This window comes from Numenius arquata, chromosome 1, assembly GCF_964106895.1.
Source record: "Numenius arquata chromosome 1, bNumArq3.hap1.1, whole genome shotgun sequence".
Lineage (NCBI taxonomy): Eukaryota > Metazoa > Chordata > Aves > Charadriiformes > Scolopacidae > Numenius > Numenius arquata.
This window is the reverse complement of record NC_133576.1, coordinates 17,568,693-17,589,322: the sequence shown is the minus strand read 5'-3', so window position 1 is coordinate 17,589,322 and position 20,630 is coordinate 17,568,693. Positions and strand designations below refer to the sequence as shown.

At 40.5% G+C, this 20,630-nt stretch overlaps 2 protein-coding genes across 3 annotated transcripts in view; one reads left to right on the top strand and one right to left on the bottom strand.

The window, feature by feature from the left end:
- FILIP1L (filamin A interacting protein 1 like) overlaps nucleotides 1–3,969 on the bottom strand; it is a 198,563-nt gene extending 194,594 nt beyond the window's left edge. For both annotated transcript variants that reach the window (XM_074158427.1, XM_074158418.1), the window contains exon 1: nucleotides 3,746–3,969. The gene's annotated coding sequence lies outside the window, so the exon portion shown is untranslated. The remainder of the gene's footprint in view (nucleotides 1–3,745) is intronic.
- A 165-nt stretch (nucleotides 3,970–4,134) lies between these two features.
- CMSS1 (cms1 ribosomal small subunit homolog) overlaps nucleotides 4,135–20,630 on the top strand; it is a 33,343-nt gene continuing 16,847 nt past the window's right edge. The window contains exons 1-2 of the mRNA XM_074158439.1: nucleotides 4,135–4,236; nucleotides 16,420–16,520. Coding sequence (XP_074014540.1) covers nucleotides 4,140–4,236; nucleotides 16,420–16,520 — 198 coding nt within the window. The 5' untranslated portion in view covers nucleotides 4,135–4,139. The remainder of the gene's footprint in view (nucleotides 4,237–16,419; nucleotides 16,521–20,630) is intronic.

The window sequence follows — 20,630 nt, the reverse complement described above, 5'->3', positions numbered from 1 at the left end:
CTTATGTACCAATCCTGAATAATCACTGAGGACCCATAAAACCATTTTTAGTGGGACCACAAAGATGTCTGGGTGAGAAGGAAGGCACCGAGTGTAGCAGACAGTGGTCTGCCTGCAGTTTTCACCAGTTTGGAGCTGGCAATTGCAGCTGCAAAGCAGTGTGGTGCTGCAGGTCTGCAAAGTGCCTAGATCTTCAAGTGGATATTTTTTTTTCTTTGCCTTATTCTGCTTAGATGTGAGCATGGAGCTTTATTGTGCTTTGGGTAGACAAGAGTGAATTTCCATGGTTAAAATTAATATTTTCTAATGCAAAGTGTTGGAGATCTTTTCATTAGTCCCAACAATATATCATACTGAAAGAAAATGCAGACTGATGAGGCTGTTCCTCACCTCAGAGCAGACTGTTTTCTGCAACATCACTATACCTCAGGTGCACAGAGCGCAAAATGCAGCAGGAGACCGTATGGAAAAGTTCTGTTGTTGGGGTTTTTTTTCTCCTGTTTTTGGGAAACTGATTTGTGAAAGCAGGTCAGACAAAGCTTGGGGCTATATGGCTTGTTGTGAGTATGAACTTTGATTTTCTTCCCCTTCCCTGTTACCGGTAAGTCTCAGGGGAAAATATTCTTTAGCAGAATGACAACAATTATTTAATTAACTGTTTGCTTAACTATAGCTTTGTGATTTTTCTGTGCCCATAAGTATCTCTCTTTCCTATACAGCACGTATTGGCATATCATCCTCTGTCACTTCCTTCCTGGAAAGTATTTTCATTACAATAGTCACAAAAGGTTTTGAAAGAGAATTTCTGTACAGAAATTTCTATGATATTTTCATACCAAATATCACATTACCTCCTCATGCAGGCATAGACACAGAGAACTGTACCCAAATTATCTTGGGCAGGCTCTCTAGGTACTAAAGGTACTTGTTTCAGGATGAGTTGAGGTACACTTTGACTCCCCTCAAAACCCCAGCTTGTTTCCATCAGTTCAAATTGTCTGAGGGATAGCAGGGAGGGAGGAAAATCCCAGCATCATTTGTTGTTTGGAGAAAGTCCCCAAGCAGGAACATAAATACGGTGAGCAGTGGTAGGGATCTGACTGCTGGTGGGACTTACTCATCCCCCTGGCGCTATTTGGATTTAGCCATCTGGCTCTGGCCTTGCTTACACCTGTCAGCTGAGGGTGACAGTGCCAATGGCAGGAGTTCGTGAATGTCCTCTTGGAGCTTTGCCTGGCCAGCTGGGAGCATATATTATCAGCCAAGCCTCATCTTCCTCCTCATCCACAACCTTAGGAAGAGGTCAGTCAGCACATATAGCCATGCCTTTCCACCCCCAGTGAGGAAAGTGGGTTTCAACCCCAACTGAGCTCCCGTAATAGAAACCAAGGGTTTCAGTCTTTCTTTCCTTCATTAGGGGAGGAAATAAAGATCCTTTCCTCCTCTTAATTTTTTCTTTTTTTCCCTTCTGTGGTGGTCTCCACTAGGATGGGCCTATTGGAGGTCACACCTTAGCAGGATGAAGCCAGTTTATGCTGGTGCTGGAAATTTATAATGGCAGGGAGGGAATAGGAAGAGGAAGATCCTACCAAGCAGGATTAACCCCAAACAGAAAGAGATTAGAAGCAGATTTAGGTTTCTCTACATGAAGACATGAGGCCGGTTCATTCCTTCTCCACAATTTCTTCCACTAAAGCTGTGCTCATATTTATCATCACAGTGGTACTACCATTTTCCATTGCTGTCATCCTGTCATCCGCATGCCAACAAATCTCCCACTGGTTTGGGTGACAGAGACCTTTTAGGCTCAGCTCCTGTGGGGAAGATGTGATGACTTGACTTTGATGGCTTCAAAACAAGCTAGTCCTGGCTGCCACTGGGATGCAGCAGTGCTCCCACCCCTCTGCCAGGAGCCTTTGCGAATGCTGTGTTGGTAAGCTACAGTCGCACCCCCAAGGTCTTTAAAGCTACCTCCCACCCACCCCCAAGGTCTTTAACATTGATGGGGAAATAATATTTTCCCACACGAGTGGATTATTGGTGCCACAGTGTCACAAAACCTAGGTTTATTCATTAAGCAATAACTTTAGGCATAACCTGACCACTTAAAAATTTATAAAGATGTATTTGTTTCTCCTCTTTTCTATCAGTGTATAACAACTGTTTATAAAAGGCTTTTGCCAATTTTAGGCTACACTAGTTCCTTTATACTGTGAAGCCTTTTACTTGCTGATGAACTTGATGACTGCATTCGCGGTACTTGAGTAACCCTCCCATAACAGCGCCTTCTTTGAGTTCTTGCAATAGAAACCCAGGTGAATCTGAATTATCACGTGTCACAGCCCAAGTTGGCTCCATGGCATGTTGCCTTAATTAATATCTGTTGAAGAGTCTTAGGACTGCTAGAAAGGTATTTTCTGTGAAATGGATAGTGTTTATTATATCCTCCAAATAAGTTTAACACTCATGAGTCTAAGTATAAATTAACAAACAAAAGTCAGAAGGAAAGGAAAATGGGATGGTCCTATACAGAGTTGGGAGTAACCAAAATGAGAAGTATCTTCAGCAGGTAAGACTTTTGCCAACTTATAATCTTTTACTTTTTCAGCCTGATGTATGGCATTGTTTAACTAGCCTAACCATGTTAAGAAAAGATGACTTGAACTGAGTGCAGGAATTCATGCAGTTGTCGTGGCTTAGATGAACTCCCAGTGAGTTGCTTACTGTTAATCTAGAACCCATCTGCCTTTCTTCAGATGTTTCTGCTGAAACTTTTACATGATGTTTCTGTTACAAAGAACTTCTTGGTGCAGTTGCATTGATGTTTGGACCTTTGGGTCCAGTGGACCTTTCTACCCTATTTCTTCAGGTTGCCATTCCTATGTGTTTGCATTGCAGGAGGCTATATGTGTGTGTGCCAGTGCTAAATCCATGGCTCCAGAGTGTCTTTACATGATAACAGTCTCCTCATGTTGGAGTCTACACCACAGTATCATGATGTCCATGTGACCTGAACTGTCAGGATCTCCTTACAGACAGGCATGCCATGCTGTACTCTGTCCAGGTTTTTTTCCCCTTAAGAATCACAACAGTTTAAAATGGTGCTGAGGAAAACTGTTCAGCCATATGTGGTTTTAAAAGGAGGAGCAATGCAGGACCAGTGTAAAGCATTCAGAGGAAAGGAGACCAAATTCAATATGAACTTTAATCCTGCCTGTACTTTGGCTGAAGCTGAGCAACTTCTTTGGAACTGTAAAGGAATTCGGACATGTGTTCATCTATTAATTATTTTTTTTTATATCTGTGCTATTTGCAGCAAGCCCTAGATTACAACCCTGAAGCCATACTTTCTGATATCATACAAAATAACATGGATAAAACATCACTCAGCACATCTAAATGCACGTCTATATATGTAATCATTATGTACATAGTCACACATCTGCTTTTTCTTACTTTCAGAATGATACAGTCTATTGCCGTAGCTGTGTGCTTTTTACATTAATTTAAACAGGTAAAATCAGACAATGTATATTCTATTGCACATGCTGATACCCTTTTATTTTCCCATTTCCTTTAGACAGTGGTAATGAAAATTGATGTTTTGAAATTGAAAATTTCATTATCCAAAACCCCCTTAATGCTGACATGCAGATCTGGTCTCGCAGGAAAAAGCATATCTGATCCAAGTCATCATCAATTGCTCTCTAATTGTGATGACAGCACAAAAATGAAGCAAGCTTACCTTAGCTCAGGAGACTATTTTTTGCTGTATCCCAGGCAGTTTCCTCTCCTTATTCACTTGAAAAAGGAAAATCCACTTGAATAAAGAAAAATAAATTCTAGAAGAGTAAGGGATTTAAGGAGTCCTCATCTGAGCTCCTGATCCGCTTGTTTGCAGCAAATTGCAGAAACCTTGATCCAGTAGTAGCTCAGAGAGACTTTCCTCTCCTCGTGTTTTCTGTGTGTGGGCTGAGAATCTGCAAGAATAGACCTGAGACGGTGCTGCAAGAGAGAGACAGTGGGGGGACCTTGGCACGGAGTTGGACCAAACTCTAAATATAGCCCAACCCACTTTCCATGCAGTTCTCTTCATACTCTGAAGGCAGATGACCTTGTCAGAAATCTGACCTGCCAGCATGTCACTTTCTACAAAGAGAGGATCTAAGGGAACAGGACCACAACGTAAAAGGACAGAAAAGCAATCAACCATCTGCTTGCAGCAAATGAATGTAGGTATGAGCTCTATTTTTATGGCAATTGCAACTGATCGAGTCATAATGTGCTTTATTTGATCATTTAGACAAATGAGTCACATGCCAGTTCATAAAAGACCTGTACAGATGAAAGATTGCATTGTAAATGTTAGTCTTAAAAGGAGAGCACTGACATAGATGAAAAACCCGTCCATTTTCCTCCTCTCAAAAAACTTAATGCAGCAGAGTGTGTAGTATTTCCCTAAAAGCTTTTGTCTATAAGAAATTATCCTTCCTTTCACTTAACTATAGTACGACTTTTTGGAAAAATCCACAAATGTAGATTCTGGCATTGTATAAATTTGAGATGCTAGGGTAGCTTGAAAGGGCAGTACAACCTGCAAGATCAGAGACCAAATTGCAGAGAAATGTGTAGTATATGCAGAGGAGGAGGTAAGAGAGTAAGAGGCATAGAAACATAACCCTTGGGCCTTAGATAAGCAACTGCTTTTCAACAGATGTTTTATAATCCAGGGAATTTGCCACTCTAAGTCTATGTGGCAACATGTCAGGGTATTTTGTTCTTAACCTGAAGGAGAGATTAACTTGATATGAGTCAACCTGATACTCTGTCAAACAGGGATCTGATACTTCTATGTCATATGAAGACTTCTGAATAAAAAAAAAAAGCTGCAGAAATCTGAGCAACTCAAAATGTCTTCTCTCATGTTCTGTGTTCAGGCATGTAGGAGAGTTGGGATATAAGCTTGTTCGCACTTCTGTTCTTCAGTGGGATATATTTATTGGTGGTGACATATATATCTCAGTGTATGCTACACTGTATGCATGCATGCAATTTTCATTTTCAATATTTGTAGAAAACCTGAGAAAACATCAGAACTGTGATAACCTCATACTACAGATGTGTATGTCTGCAAAATGTGTGTGAGCCAAAAAGGAATGAATGATGTCAGTGGTCAGGAAAGTAGCAATGTGTATCTATGAACAATAATTTGGGCTATTAAGTTTCTGTGAAGTGCACTATATATGTTTTTTTTAATTGAAGACTACTATTTTTGACAAGTTCCACTGTGCAATTTTATCATGATCTGTCGGCTTGAAGTCCACAGGGTCAGCCAGACCCTGTGTGTTATCTTCACAGCAAGAACTACAGCTGTGCACCACAGCTGCTTCCCAAGATAGTGAGAGGACAGTAGAAAATATGAATTTCCTGCAGTATTAAGGGAGATGTCACATCTGAGACCATACTACATTCCTGGGCAAAACTTGCTCATAGCCAGACCTAGGCTAGAGCCCACCCATTAAGTAGTTTTATGGATTTATCCAAGTTCCTTTTTTCTCCCAATTTACCTATTTCTTCCCCATTAACAAGAATAAATGTCTTTTAGGAGTCAATATTATAACAAATGAAGGATGCTGGTGTTTAACTTTGGAGAGAGGACCCGAAAAAGGAATGAGTCTGACTCCAGATAGACAAATGTTGAGTGACATACTAGCACTTTGTAAGTAGTGAAATTCTTAAGTATACATGATACTAACATCATTAAACACCGATAGCATCATGTTTTCTTCGCTCCAGGGTGGTACCCTGAGGCAATCCAGACCAACCCAACCATTTCCAGCTCTGCAGTGCCACTGCTGCTTCTGCCCCTCTTCTGGTGCTGGGATATTGAAATCGCCACAGATACTCTCATCCAGGGCATGAAGGAGATGAGGATAAGGGAGGGAATATTTACAGCATGAGTTGATACTATTCACTCTCCCCAGCAAACAGCTGGAGCAGTTTTCGTGCGTGATAGATTGGTAGTTCTTAGAAAAAGAAGGAATCGCAGTGCTTGGTGGATTCTAAAGCACAGGAGTAGTCAGAATTTGCCAGGAGCTGTGACATGCACTTCTCCTACATGAAGATTTTGGAGAAGGGGTGATTTCTTGTTTATACAAATAATGTGCTTGAGTGGTTTTGAGAGGGGAATGTTAATTTTTGAGGAGGCTTTTATAGAACAGTACTGTTTGTGTGTAGAGGGCTGTAAATGTTGCTTGACCAACCCCAGTAATGCGAACTTCCTGACAGGAGGGGAATGGGCTTTAAGAGTGATTGTATTAGTTCTTCGGGATGGATGGAACGGTATTTTGTTTGACAGCTGTATACACTCAAGTTTTCTTGAGGTTGGCCTTTTCATGAGTTTCCCACCAAGTGGGAAATGTAGTAGGGAATTAGGCCCTAGTTTGTGTTTAGCTTTTCCTGGGCTCATAACTTGTATTTTCCTTGTGACGGTGGATGATCTTTCTGGTTCTTTATAGACAGTTTTTCCTCTTTGACTACCCAGCCTACCATGATGGCGTTTCCTCTGGAATGACTTGGATTTCCATACCCAGGTCTGTTTCCTCTCTGAGAGTCCTCTATGGATTGATAGCTATTTCAAGCCAGCCTTGTAGGGTTCCCTCTCATAGAGTCGTGCATTCTGTAACCAGTATTTGTGAACTGATTTTTCTTTTGATTAACCCCAAATTCCTAGGCACTTGTAGTGCTCGCATGGAGTTTTTTACAAGATGAGATACGTGAACCATAATGTCTCGGCCAATTTCCAACTTGGGCTACTGCATTCTGGCTCACCCCATTCCCCTACTTGTCAGAGTTGGATAGAGTGTCCTTTTACTATCATAAACTGTTGCAAAGTATTGCTGGCATCCTTTTGAGTGGTTTCTAAAGTGACTGTAGGGTATATAACGCCTGACATTTGTCCAAAAAGAAGCCCTTTTTACAAGGCTAAGTATTCAGTTTTGTAATCATCATCCAGTAGATTTATAAGCAGCCAAAACTGATGCTACTTACAAATAAATGTCTCCCACTTTCCCATCTCTCTAGGAATACACTTTTAAACTGAATTTGGAGATTTAAGGAGATTGTCGGAGGTTTCAGCATAAAGGGTAGTCTTTGAGAGAACAAAAGAAAGAGTAATAAGGAGACTGCAGTGACTTGTGGATGTCATCTGAGCCTTGACTCGTGGTGTCATTGGCGAAGGGTACTAGACCAGACAACAGAACTGGTTTGCACTCTGTGCTGATGCATTATTCTGTCTTCAGGCTCTGGTTGCTCTTGTTTGGCAGGCCTGTCATGAAGAAATTAAGTCAGATGGCAAACAATAAAAGGGCCTGTCATATTCCTAACATGTCAAATCCTTGTGTTTGCCCTTTGTGTACCATGGGTTTTAAAACTACAGTGACTAAATGAATATTGAGTTCTTCCTTCTTACCTTGGTGATGCCATTATTCCTTGTGCAAGGCAGTGACAGGATGACAAATTCAACCCTTGTTTTGCAGGAGAAAAAGTTATTTGTATTTGAAGGAGGGTGACCTATTACTTTTACATCTGATCAGTCACTTTCTGTCATTTTTCTAACATGTTTCTGTCAATTTATGAATAGGCCTGGGTTGTAGCTGTACTACAAGCTAGGCCTAACGTTGATCCTGTAAAACTTATTCTTCTATGCTTACATGTGTACAACAGAGGATTTCCTCTGGTCTTATTCTCTGATATGCCCTTTATTTTGTCTTTTGGTTCACCCAGAGTCAGCAAGTCAAGATATGTCAAAAATGAGTTTTGAAGTACCCATTTTGAATGTTTAGAGAGAACATGTTAAAAATAAGGACGTAAGGAGAGGTAGTTAGAAATATTCTGTGGAAGATCCTTCACATGACAGATAGTTATGTCTGCATGCTAAAAGTTTTCTATCGTATCCCAGCATACTGAAAATAAATTTGATATTATTGAATTAAGACCAGTTCTATTTTGCTTGAATCAGCAGTGATTTTAATTTAAATTGCCATTCAGTGTAGGAAAGAGGAACATAAACTGAATATCCTGTCACCAGATGTATTGGGAAAAGCAGTAGTTTGTGGCACATATGCCTTCTGAACTGCCCAGGGAAGGGCTTTACATTTTTTAAGAATGTTGTCTTTGTAGTGCAAGCTATTGCCAGTACTTAGAAACTATTACATGCAAGTTCTACAGACTCTTTGCAAGGAAGTATGGCTTGGCATAGGCTTAGGCTGGATAGAGTAGGAAGGAGCTTATGCTGTCTGGATGTCACTTAATGGGACATAATTGAAGCCCTTTCGATTCTTTGATAGGCCTGTGTCTGTTTCTGCCGAGTTGTGTATTGTATGCCCTTCAGGTATGCTGCACAAGTACATTTTAAAATACCCTTTTTTAAGTATCTTGGCAGGTAAAGTCTGCAGTTCCAAGGCATCCTCGCAGATATGAAAACTTACAATTGTGATGGAATAGGCCTGTTTTGGAAAAAGAGTCCTTAGTTCATAGGGATGGGAACGGAGAACAGTGCCCAGACCTTGAGGGACTGTGGCTGGTTTGGGATGATGGAGCACCGGCACTGCATGTAATTACCATGGCGATTATCTCAGCCCATTCAGGGAGGCAGCTCTGTTCTCTGACAGGGAAAGTCAGCAAAGGGATAGTAGCTAACTGGTAGTCACCTGCAATAGAGCTTCATATGCACCTTCTTACCTCCTACTAACAATAACAGGTACCAGTTCCTTCACAGTTTTTCCTCTTTAGTTCAAATGGTTAAAATACCCAAGTATTTTAAGGCCTTACAAGTTAAGGCACTTCATTTGATTCATGACCCTGGTGAGAAATGTATGAAAATTTCATCAGTGTTTTAAAACTGCAGCTGGAAAAACTAAAATGAAAAAAAAAAAGGGGAAAGATCTGGAAAGATCTTCATTAATTTTTGAAGTGGCACTTTGCTTGGCCATGTTGTCATTCTACCTTGCATCAAAGATTTCCACTGAACTGTAATATTATGTCTTTTGATGCAATTGAATATTCATTGTTCACTTCACAGAATCACAGAATCTTCTTGGCTGGAAGGGACCTTTGAGATCACTTTGAGATCATCGAGTCCAACCAACAAAAAAAACCAAACAAAAAAAAACCCACAACACCAAAACCAAACCAAAACAAACACCCACAACCCCACACTTAGAATCATAGAATCGTCCAGGTTGGAAGAGACCCTTGGGATCATCGAGTCCAACCATCTACCCTACACTACAAAGTTCTCCCCTATATCATATCCCCCAACACCACATCTAAATGTCTCTTAAACACATCCAGGGATGGTGACTCAACCAGCTCCCTGGGCAGCCTATTCCAATGCCCGACCACTCTTTCTGTGAAAAATTCTTTCCTAATGTTCAGTCTAAACCTACCCTGCTAGAGCTTGAAGCCATTCCCTCTTGTTCTGTCATTAGTTACCTGTGCGAAGAGACCAGCACCAACCTCTCTACAGTGTCCTTTCAAGTAGTTGTAGAGAGTGACGAGGTCTCCCCTCAGCCTCCTCTTCCTCATACTAAACAGTCCCAGCTCCTTCAACCGCTCTTCATATGATTTGTTTTCCAGGCCCTTCTGTAACTGATGTTTTATCTATCTCATTTACTATCAATTTCTAAAGTACTGTCATGGTAAAAATCCAGCAACTGATCTGGAGAACTATATTAATCATAAAATTTGCATTTTTAGCCATTCCATGTGGCTGGTCTGGAGGTCCCCAAAAGAGCTTCACAGCTATTGCTTGGCCAACTGGTTTTACACCTTGGGCTCCAAGGTATCTGAGCTATTATTAGGCTTCTCAACAGGAAAATTCAAAGCCATCCATTGCCTACAGAGAGGGAATTTAGAGAGGGTTGTCCTGGTAGACATGAAAGAGATCCCCCTTTTGGGATTAGCAGCACTGGTGACACACAGTTGAGTAATTTGGGATCTGTCCAGGAGGTGGTCATGAACTGCTGCTTGCCTATTGCTGCTGTGCGCCACTGGCTTCCATGCCTGCTTCTCCTGCTGCTACACGGTGCCTTTCCATCCCTTTTGATGGCCTCTCCTTGTCTCTCCTTCCCTGACAAAAGGAAAGGGATATAGTTGAGCTCAGAATGCTTTAAAATATTTAAAATGTTAATCCCTTTTTTCCTAGTTAATCGGCCCGCCAGCCAGGCCTGTTTTATTTAAAAGGCCTCGTCTGTCCCTTTGGATACTGGTGGGCAGCATGGCGGGACCTGCCTGAGCTTCGTGTGTCCTGCTGCCTTGAGGAGTGATACCATCACCACTTTTAGCCCAGTTACTCTGACCAGCACAATTGTGGTGGCAAGAGGAGGCCTCTCAACTAACTGATCAAGGATGAACAGGGACCTAGGAGCCAATTTTGCTGACAGCTGTTACATTTTACAGAAAATTAATTGACCTTCCACTGTGCGTACCTGATGGGACATGCAGTGAGAAAAATTCAAAGTAGTGCATTGACATTAAGTAATCTGATTCACTGAAGATTTAGGCCAGTTTTTAATGGCAAAACTATGAGAATAATAAGGAAGTCTCAGACATCAATTTTGTTCTTTTCCTTGACCTCCTCTCTGCATCTTTCTTCCCTTCCTCCCAAAGAAAAGGAATCTTAAATGGCAATTAAAAAACTAGAGCTGCGCCCAACACACTTGGCATTTTACTCAGCATCAAATATTTTTCAATCTGCTGAATTTAAAGCTGGGAGCCCTGAGAAATATTTTCTCCCCAGATTAATGAACACAGATCAGTACTGTTTAATCAACCAACAAATAAAAACAGCCTGCAAAGCAGCCTGAATTTAATCCAACATAGCATGCCCAATTGAATGAACTATGCCCACCTACAGAGTAATGACAAGCACATACTTTCCTGTAACATAACTGAAGCTAGAACAAGAGCATAGCAAATATAAAACCTATTTCCACGGCGTAGAGGGCTTTTTGTTAAAAACCAAAAAACACAGGCCCTACTTAAAGTCTGGTTTCAGATATGAGGCAATTTTAGAACAGTCAGAGGAGGATGGAAGTCGGCAGGAGGGGGACAAAAGCGGGGGGGAGCAATAAAATTGGCAATAATAAATTCCATACAAACTTTTTTTTCATGTAAGTAATTCTAGTTTAGTACTGGTATGTAGCCCTGATGGGAGCGTTAAGGGAGAAAGCAGGGATTTCTGCTCAGACCCAGGGACTCTTCTGACCAGGACTATGCCTCTGACTATGGGCAATGACAGATACATAAAATAAAAGTTGAGCGATTCTCCCTCATGAACACATACAGCAGATTCCCTCCAAATTCCATCACAGAGATTAGTTTAACGGTAAGAAATGAACTTACCCTGTACTGGCCTGCGCCAGTGGGGCTCTTCTGGATACAAAATAGATGTCTGATCTCATGTAGTTCCCAGATATAAACAAAAACCTAATGGAAATTATTCCTTCACTTATCATTGGGTATGTACACAAAAGAATATTTTGCTATTCTGAGCTTTCTTTTTAATTACGTGCTCATTATTTCTATATTATGAAGAGTTGTAAGCACCATGCCTCCTTTCTTTCTCAAAAAAATCCTTCTGTTCTGTTCCTCCTCTCTTCCTGTGAGGAACTTCTGATAGCTGCCATCATTTCTGTGAGCTTCCTTTATCTTTATTTAATTTGTAGGCTGGCTAGCATCACAAGTCACATTTTCCAAAGAATTTTAAGATTATTTTCTGTTCCTTTTCAGTTGCAACTTGGGGGCATTCGGAGGTGTGCTACCTAGAAGAGTTCCACTTTTTCAGTCAGCCTTAGTCCTTAAAAGAACTGACTATTTATGTTGTGGTCACTACAGCTCCTTTATTAATCACTTCAGAGTAGAAAAGTGGCATGTGAAGGTCAGAAGTCTCAGTAACAGTGAATCAGCATAGCAAACACAAATTTATATGTACTAGCTATTTTGTATGATCAAAATTGCATTCACGTCAAAGCACGTGTCATTACCTCCTATATCATTAAGGTCTTGTCTGTCTTTAAAAATACTAGTATAAATAACCAAGCAAATGTGCATTCTTTGTGACTATAGTAGTTAATAAAGGTGAATGACTAAAGGGAACCTGTTAAATTATCTAAATATCTGTGTGTTTATTTATTTATGTGCATAAACATGCAGACATGTGTATGTATTAATATAGGTGTGTATGTGTATATATTTAGTACACTTCTAAGTACATCAATATGCGTATATATATCAATATTAAATTTGAAAGAAGTTAGAAGCCATTGCACTGAATGATTTTAAGTAGTGATCAATATCATAAATGAAAAAATCTAATTCATATATGTGTGTGTGTTAAGTATAAATAACTATTTCCATTTCAGCATGATTCAAAATAAAATCAAATATAAATACCTAATGACTGGGAAGCCTGTTAGTATGTGCCGTGCCGCTGATGTAATACCAAAGGAAAAAAAAAAAAAACAAAGAGCAGCTATGGAATTCACATTTATTTATCTATATTGAGAGCATTACGTGACCGTTCAGACGTCTTTGACGACCTTGTGGTTGCATAAGGTCCGTACGTCGCAGGAAAGCAGATGCAGAGGAATGCTGCACTGAACGACATCACCCCTTCAGCAGCGTATTCCGTCAGCGCCTGCCTGCCGGCGCATTTGCACCAGAAAGGAGATGAAAGTCAACGTTGTATTTATTCAATTAGGTTCTGCATTTGCGCCAGTTTATTATTAAGGAAGGATTTGTGCGCCCTCCTGTTCTGGCAGCTTGACACCTCGAAGCAGGGCAAGCAGTGCTGCTCTCATACAGATGTGTTTGGGATCTGTGAGCTGGGTGCTTCTGCATTTATTGGCATCGAGTTATGATTTAGTTTGTGAATAACCCTGCTGACATCAAGGTAACTATTTGCAGAGGAAGGTACAGTGTTTAATGTGAGTATGGTTGGCAGTCTGGCCTGTGGTACTTCGATGCCCACAACAAAACGCTCCTGTCATCACAGGGGCTGACATGGTGTCACAAACAATGACAGCTCAAAACTAGCTGCTGTCTTGACTGGGATGTGAGTGGCAGGTTTTGGAACAGATGAAAAGTTCTCCTGTTGTATCAAATAAAAATACTCAGGTACTGCAAAACGATGCTCAAGTTTGAACTGTTTTCACAGGTGTTTGTTGAGACTGGGGCTGGACATTGGTTCTCTCGCTTCTTGCTGAAAGCAGAGGACGTTGCATCACGAAGGGCAGTCCAAAACTCAGATGGGCAGTGAACAGGTGGTACATTGTTTGTCAGGCTATTTCAGATCATGGAAACCATTTGTCCAGTTTTAGATTGCTATTGCTAGCCGTGTGTCTTTTCGTTATGAGAAAGAGAAGAGGTTATTTAAAACTTAGATGACTCCTGTTTGCCTTTCAGAGCATGCCAAGTGGGATTTAAGAAGGAATGCTTAAAGATCACAAGCAGCTTCCCATGAATCTATTTCATGTAATTCTCATTTATTTCCAATGTGAAATAAATATGCTGATAAAGAGCTGGCTCAGCAATTCAGTTCAGTGAGACATGCACAGATATACTCTGGAATGGGTGTTTGGGGCTCAGTCACTGTGAACAAGAGGGTCAGACGCGGTTAGTTCTTACTTTTTTCATGTACTTCATTTATATATCAGGACCCCGGGGGTGTGGAGCTGGTGTGTGTAAAAGCTGTCAGTCCTCCAGTATCTCTGAAGTCAGGGCAGAAGTGACAAAAGTCAGTAGTGGGTTCTCAAACACAGAAGCTGCTCCATCAAAATGCAGCACAAGAAATTTGCCAGAGGAAGGGTCTTATGGAGGGAAACAAGCCCATGGTAATGCACCGAGTTACCAAGAAACCTTTTAAACTTTCAGGAGTATGCTGGATGATGTAATTTTTCAGTACTCTTTCCTTTCTACTTTTGGTGGCCAATAAACTTTCTCAGAACACTTTTTTCACCTTTAGCCAATGTCTGATCAACACTCTTGGGACAGTAACAGTCATGTTCTAGCAAAAGTGGCAGTCGTACTGGGGATGGCTGCTCATTCTTCTTGCTCATGATCCAAGTGGCAGCTCAGAAGAAGAGTTGATCGAACTCAGTTTGTTCCTAAGAAGAGAGGGAAAATAGCGCACGAGGGCAACTCATGGAAATCAGTGCCATATATTTCCTAATGTACAAGTAAGCCTGAGATTTAGTCATGTCACCTCCCTTGCTCTTGTTCTTTGAGAAGAGATCCCAGAATGGATGGTCACCTAGTGTCCTCTCAGGTTGACTTAGCACTAGCTTAAGGGGCAGGTTAATGTTACAGCCAGCCTATGGTAAAGGGTTGCCATGGGTGACATCCCTGCTCTTCCCCTGCCACCAGCCGCTCACCGGACATGGGATCTAGCACTCATGTGGCCAAATTCAGCTGCTGATTTGAAGGCTGTGTCTGTGAGGAGAAGGAAGCAAATAGGCCAGCTGAGCTGCAGTGTCCACTTGGTGCACCCATTTGTGCATTTGCTCTAGATCTAGAAAGCAGCGCTTTTCTTGGTGTGTTCCCATTTAAGGATATGTCTTCATCCTGCATTGAGATGCAAAACAAGTGTTGTCATTTCTACCATGGCCTTCATTTAGGTCATGAATGAAATTCATGAATATGTTTATCCTTCACTTAGGAGTCTCTTGTCTTTTGTCCACTACAACTAAACTCTCTTCTCAGTTGCTGCTCAGTTTCTAAAGCTCTTGCAGGTTCCCAAGAATCTAATCTATATGAAGTAAAGTTTCATGGCAAACAACATCCAACCTGCTGTAACATTCACTGATTTTCTTCACTTGGTAGTTTTCAACTTCCCAAACTTTTTTCAACTCTTAAGAGCTGTCCTGACCTACCCAACTTGAGGATGCTGATTGTTACACAAGCTTTTCAAAGTGGGAAAAAGCGTGGAAGTTACAAGATGGTATCTTTCCAAGCATATATATGTACCAGCCATAGTTGATTTTTTCTCTCTCATGTTCTCTGGCCATCAGTTTATTCTGCTTAGAGCTAGTGATTGTATAGATGTAGTTACATCATCCATACTTGGGATGACACTTAAGAAATTATACTGTTCCTCTTCATTCAAAAGAAATAACTTAATCATGAAGCTGTCAATTTACAGCTTCAGAATACAGCAGATTGCAACAATGACTTAGTACCTGCTGGGTGGAAGTATTCCAGATACAGACATTGAATTTTTCAGTTCTAATTATTCAGTTCAGTGGATGATAATGCTTCTGCCAATGATCAGGGAAGTAATTCAGACCCCAGCAGAAACTTCTGTGTTTGAACACAACATCTCAAGCACTAATATAGTACTATTAGGGGGAACTGTTGTTGTGGATATTTTTTTTCCCCAAAAGTCTCACTGTAGATAAGAGATAAAGAAGAGACTAAGTAGAAACATCTTAATTTAAATAGTTTTCTTTCAAAACATAAGCCTTTTCTAGTCTCGTGGACGTTCTGCTTAAACTTTGGGAGTGGTACCTTTGCCTAATTGTTACTGGAGTAAGAGACACACGATTAAAATGTACTCGCAGAAAATGTTTGCATATATTTTTATACAATAGGACATTTAGCAATCTTGCAATTTCTCCTCTTTTAGATAATTGGTGTCAGTAAGGCATTTTGGGCTTTTAGGTGGAGGCTGGGAGGTTTTTTGTGTGTGCATTTTTGTGTGTGTTTGGTTTGATTTATTTTTTTCCGTCTGTCATCTGCAAGGGTTTTTTAGTAGGAGGAGATGACTTATTCTGAAAGAAGCTTCAGCAATTGTAGCAAGAAAGATGTATTTTTACAGTGATCCTATGAACCGTAGTGCCATTAGTTTTCAGTACCAGTGCTATTGCTTGTTTTGGGGTCTAATGAGATAGGTCTGTAATTATATATGGTGAGTGCAGTGCTACAGATCCCAGATTATGTTTTACTTGTTTTGAAATACTGCAGAGAGACGTTATGCGACTTGACATGTAGTTTATCAAAAACATCTTCTTTCATTGTTCACTGCTTAGCTTAATTCAAGGGAGGTTTTGGAAAGATTAGATATTTCTAGCTGTGATGCTACAGCTGGCACCAACTGTGCAGCATTCCAGAAAGACAGAGAAATATATTGCTTGCCAGATGTAATACTGTGAAGAGGAGAGGAAACCTGGGACTTTTCTTAGAGTAAATTTCAAATACCAGTGTTCTAAAAAATTCTATTACAGTTGTACTTACTTCCAGTCTTGAGATTGTAGTATTGTGACAAGCTTTCAGCTGAAGATTTTATCCCTATTTTTGAATGCAAAGATAGGAGATGGATTTGAAAAACAGTAACAAAACCCCTTCTTTTTCTCTCATTAGATCCTTCAGATGATGAAGCTATTGAGAAAGCAAGTGATAACAGGACAGCAACACATCAAGATTTGGATTCCAAACCCGCTGTGACAAAGAAAAGAAAGCAGGTTTGTAAATTTAGCAATTGTGTAGACCGTAGATGGTAATGCGCATGGAAGCATAGTCCCCTCTCATTCAGTAAAGGGATACTTTTCTTCACTTTTTGTCTGATCTGTTAATGTCATAAGATTGTTTTATTAAATTATTTTGCCTTATTTGGAAGTAATCATGTTCCAGTACATTTAAATAGTAACTTCAGTCTTGTTTTGAGAGATTTTTGTGTTGAGATTGCCAGGCCTGTCTCCTACAAAGTGACTGCGTAGTGAGAAAAGCCTGGATGGTGCTACCGAGTGTCCTTCCCCTTTCATCTTTTCCCTTTCCCTGCACACACAAGGTCTTGAAAGCTATATTTAAATGTACAGCATCTCTACCCAAGCACGTCCCTAGTGCAAGGTCCAAGTGAAGAAGAATTTCTACGTCGAGTGACGTTTTCAGAGCCTTGCACAACTAAAAACTTCCTTTAAAAACAGTGGGAACTGTGTTGTCAGCATTACATGGAGTATGCCAAGGAAAAGGCAACACAGTCTTTGACAGACATCATCACCCCAACTCGAGCAAAAAACAAGTCATCTAGACATCAGCTGATTTGAAGAAGTCTCTTGTTTGAAAGTGAATTTCTTCTGCCTTCCTGATACTGTTAAGGAGAGTTGACTGAATGGCTGTCAAAGAGCTGAAATAACATTGGAAGCTCTCTCTCCTTGAGGTTATGGATATTAATTTTGACTCCTAAGTCAATAGTAAATTCACTGTGTGATGTTTAGGCAGTTGCCCAAGTAAAAACCATTTACAGGGATGTTCTTTTTTTGTAACAGAGAGGTGTAAACAACACAGGAGCAATTACTATGCTTTTGGGTGTCTTTCCAAGGAGACCAAAGGTGAAGCAAGCTAAATATCTGAACTCGTTCCATGTTTTGATTAGGAAAGAGAGCGCCGAGCAATACAGGAGGAAGCCGTATTGCCTTTGTACATGTCCATGGAGCCACTTTTTATCATCATGATCTTCACTTAAGCATTTGGAACTAAGTTGAGACAGTTTGTTTAGAGGGATTGTTTTGCTCTTTCTATGAGAATAATAGAAAGGATGACAAACACAGGTTATCCTGCCACGGTGGACTGGGACTGCTCAGCTGTAGCATAACACCTGCCACAGCTCTTCCTGTCATGGAAGAATATCAGCCTGCATTTTGGAATGGGGTAATTTGATGTTTAGCCACAAAACTCCAGGAGGCAATGCTTTATGGGAGACCAGTGTCATGGATGTATTATTGCACATCTTTTAGAGCAAAATACTTGCAAAATCAGATGTATTTACGGAAAGCTAGTAGTTTTTTGTTCTGGTGCATATAACATAACCCATTTTGCTCATCCCTGCCTTATTCGCAGACTGGAAGCTATTTTGCAGTGGAATTGGCACTTTAAAGCCAGTCAGGAGACAACCAAATAGAATTATGAACATTTAAGTTTCAAGCCTGCAGGCTGTCCTCAGGCTTACAATGAAATGAATAATTGCCTCCAATCTGAATGGCACATTGATGTGTTTACTTTGTCACAAACTCCAGAAGTCAGAATATGTATCTGACCTAGAATGTAAACTTTCACACGCACATGCAAGAATGTTTTCACTCTACATTTGAATTTCCAGTAACTTGGCAACATATAAAGAATAAAAAAATTTGTTAGAAATATAATACAGGAAATATTTTATGTTCTGCCTATGATTAATAAACAAGGAATTTATGATATTTTAGTTCATAAATCAATGGTCTCCACATAAATTTCCTGTTTTCTGCATTTTAAGAACTTCCATGTAAAAATAGCATAAAAACACAGCGCGCAAGGGAGCCATGTCAAAAACCAGTAGGTCGTCTGCTTTGTGTATTGCATAAGAAAAACATGCAAACGACCTTTTCTTAATGGTGGCATGCAAAGAGCTATTGCATGCATAGGTAGGCAACTAACATTCAGATAAGGGTCAGAAGTTCAGTCTAGATCAGATGCCTAAATATTTTAGACTGCAGATCATCAAAGAAGTGTAAGTTTACAGCCATTCACCACCATTAAGTTTCTCTTTTTCATATGGTATTATTTTTAATGTCTGAATAAAGTGGACTTATTATTGCTGGGCTAATAGTATACTATGCGTAAATAGATATATGCCTTTGTAAAGGAGATAGTTTTGAGTGATGATAATCTTAACATGTTTCTCTGAGGAAGGAAGGCTTTGACTATAAGCCTGCTGTGTAATTCTGTTGCTGTTGAAAGAAAGGGTTACATACTGCCTTCAAAAACGAAGCCATGGCATTTGGTGATACTTTTAAACATCTGAATGAAGGGTTATCAGTGAGAAAATTTTGTTTCTCTTAGAGAAAATTTTTCAGCTCTGTGGCACGGCTTTATTCTCTTCTCATGCAGATACAAGTTGGGAGAGTTTTGCAGGTTTATGTAAAACAGTTCACAATGTATATGAGGGGAGAAATGGGCCCAAAATGAATGAGTGGCATTTTTCAATATGGTGAAAGACCAGTAGCACTTCTTAGGATAGGGAACCTGATATTCTACTGGAGGAAAGAGATTCAGGTTTGCCCCTTTCTGGCTTTTCTATTGCTTGGTAGTATCCCTTGAACTAAATCAATCCAAAGGCTTGTCCTCTGCATAAAATATGATGTTGAACATGGAATTCATAATTAAAATGCATGGCAAGTAGTCTTTGAGTATCTATGGACAGCTGGGATGCATAAGGGTAGAGCAGGAACTGAAGGCAGAGAGTAGGTCTGTTTCACACTCGATGTCTGGGAATGCTAATGGTAGGGACAGGAATGAAGAAATGTATGGTTGTGTTTAAAAGGATTTGAATCAGAGTCAGAACAGAGATTTTTGAAAAAGAAACAAACCAAAAATAAAAGCTTGTGTTAACCCTGGGACAATTTTGTTAGCTGAGGTGAATTTCTACTTGCAGTCATTCCCTTGATTTCTAGTGAAAATAATACCTGTTTATACCTAAGAAAATGAGAGGGACAGATCTCTGTTGTTGATGCAAGATATGGTCTCTGTCACAACTTCTTGTGGGTGGGTATTGATCCAGGCTGCCTTATATTCCAGCCCTAGTTCTAGAGTGCTTTGCTGGCTGTAGCAAGTTGTCCCGGTTTGAAGTAAAACTGAACCAATTTTCTGTTCTGTAACTTTACATCCTAGCTGGGCCTCTTCTAACTCTCTGAAATTAACGGCATATCGTGGAGAAAACCGCTCGTTCTCAGAATGTTAAGACCAATGTTTGTGCTCCGTGCCAAGGAATGGTATGCAGGGAGGCCCTTGCTTATACTTATTGCTATAACAACCAAGGTCAGCCCATTTCTTTATTTGCCCCCTTAGAGGGTCGGAAACGGAAAAAACATAGAGGGGTCACATCGGTGGGGAGGGGTGGACAGGACAGGTGACCCAAACCTGACCAACTGGGGTATTCCATCCCATCTGCCCCACGCTCAGTATAAAAGCTGAGGGATCAAAGGGTCAGCCCCCTTCCTGCAATGGCCGATGTCCAGAGAGGACTCTGTTCATCTGCCTTTGATCCCGATCCGTGTGTTCCTGACTCCAGGGCTGGAATCCAGTTCCCATTCGTCACTGAGTCCAGTCTGGGACTTCCCCAGTGCCTGCCGGTGACATGACTGTCATCCTGGGAGCTTGATACCAGCCTGGGCTGGTACCTGGGTATATGATACTGGCCTGCGAGTTTTGTATATATTGTATCTATTTCATTGTTTTCTTCTTTATTTTTATTTTAATATTAATTCTTCATTAAAGTAGTTTAGTTCATTCTGAACTTCTGAGTCTCCTTATCTCTTTCTCCTCCTCTCTCCTCTTTTGGCGGGGGAGGAAGGGCCATCTGTCGGTCTGGTTTTGGTAAATTTGGCCGAAACCACGACACCAGTACCCAGCCAAATCTTCTCTGGTAATTCCTAAGTATCATTTCAAACTTCAACCAGTTTCAGGGCCACATCTACACAGTTCTACTGCCTTTGCAAGTGCAGTGGCTGTGGTTGCATCATGGCACAGAAAGCAGGAGAAAACAATAGGTTATTTGTTTGTGTTGAGCATGGTGATTTCCTGGTTTTTATAGCTAA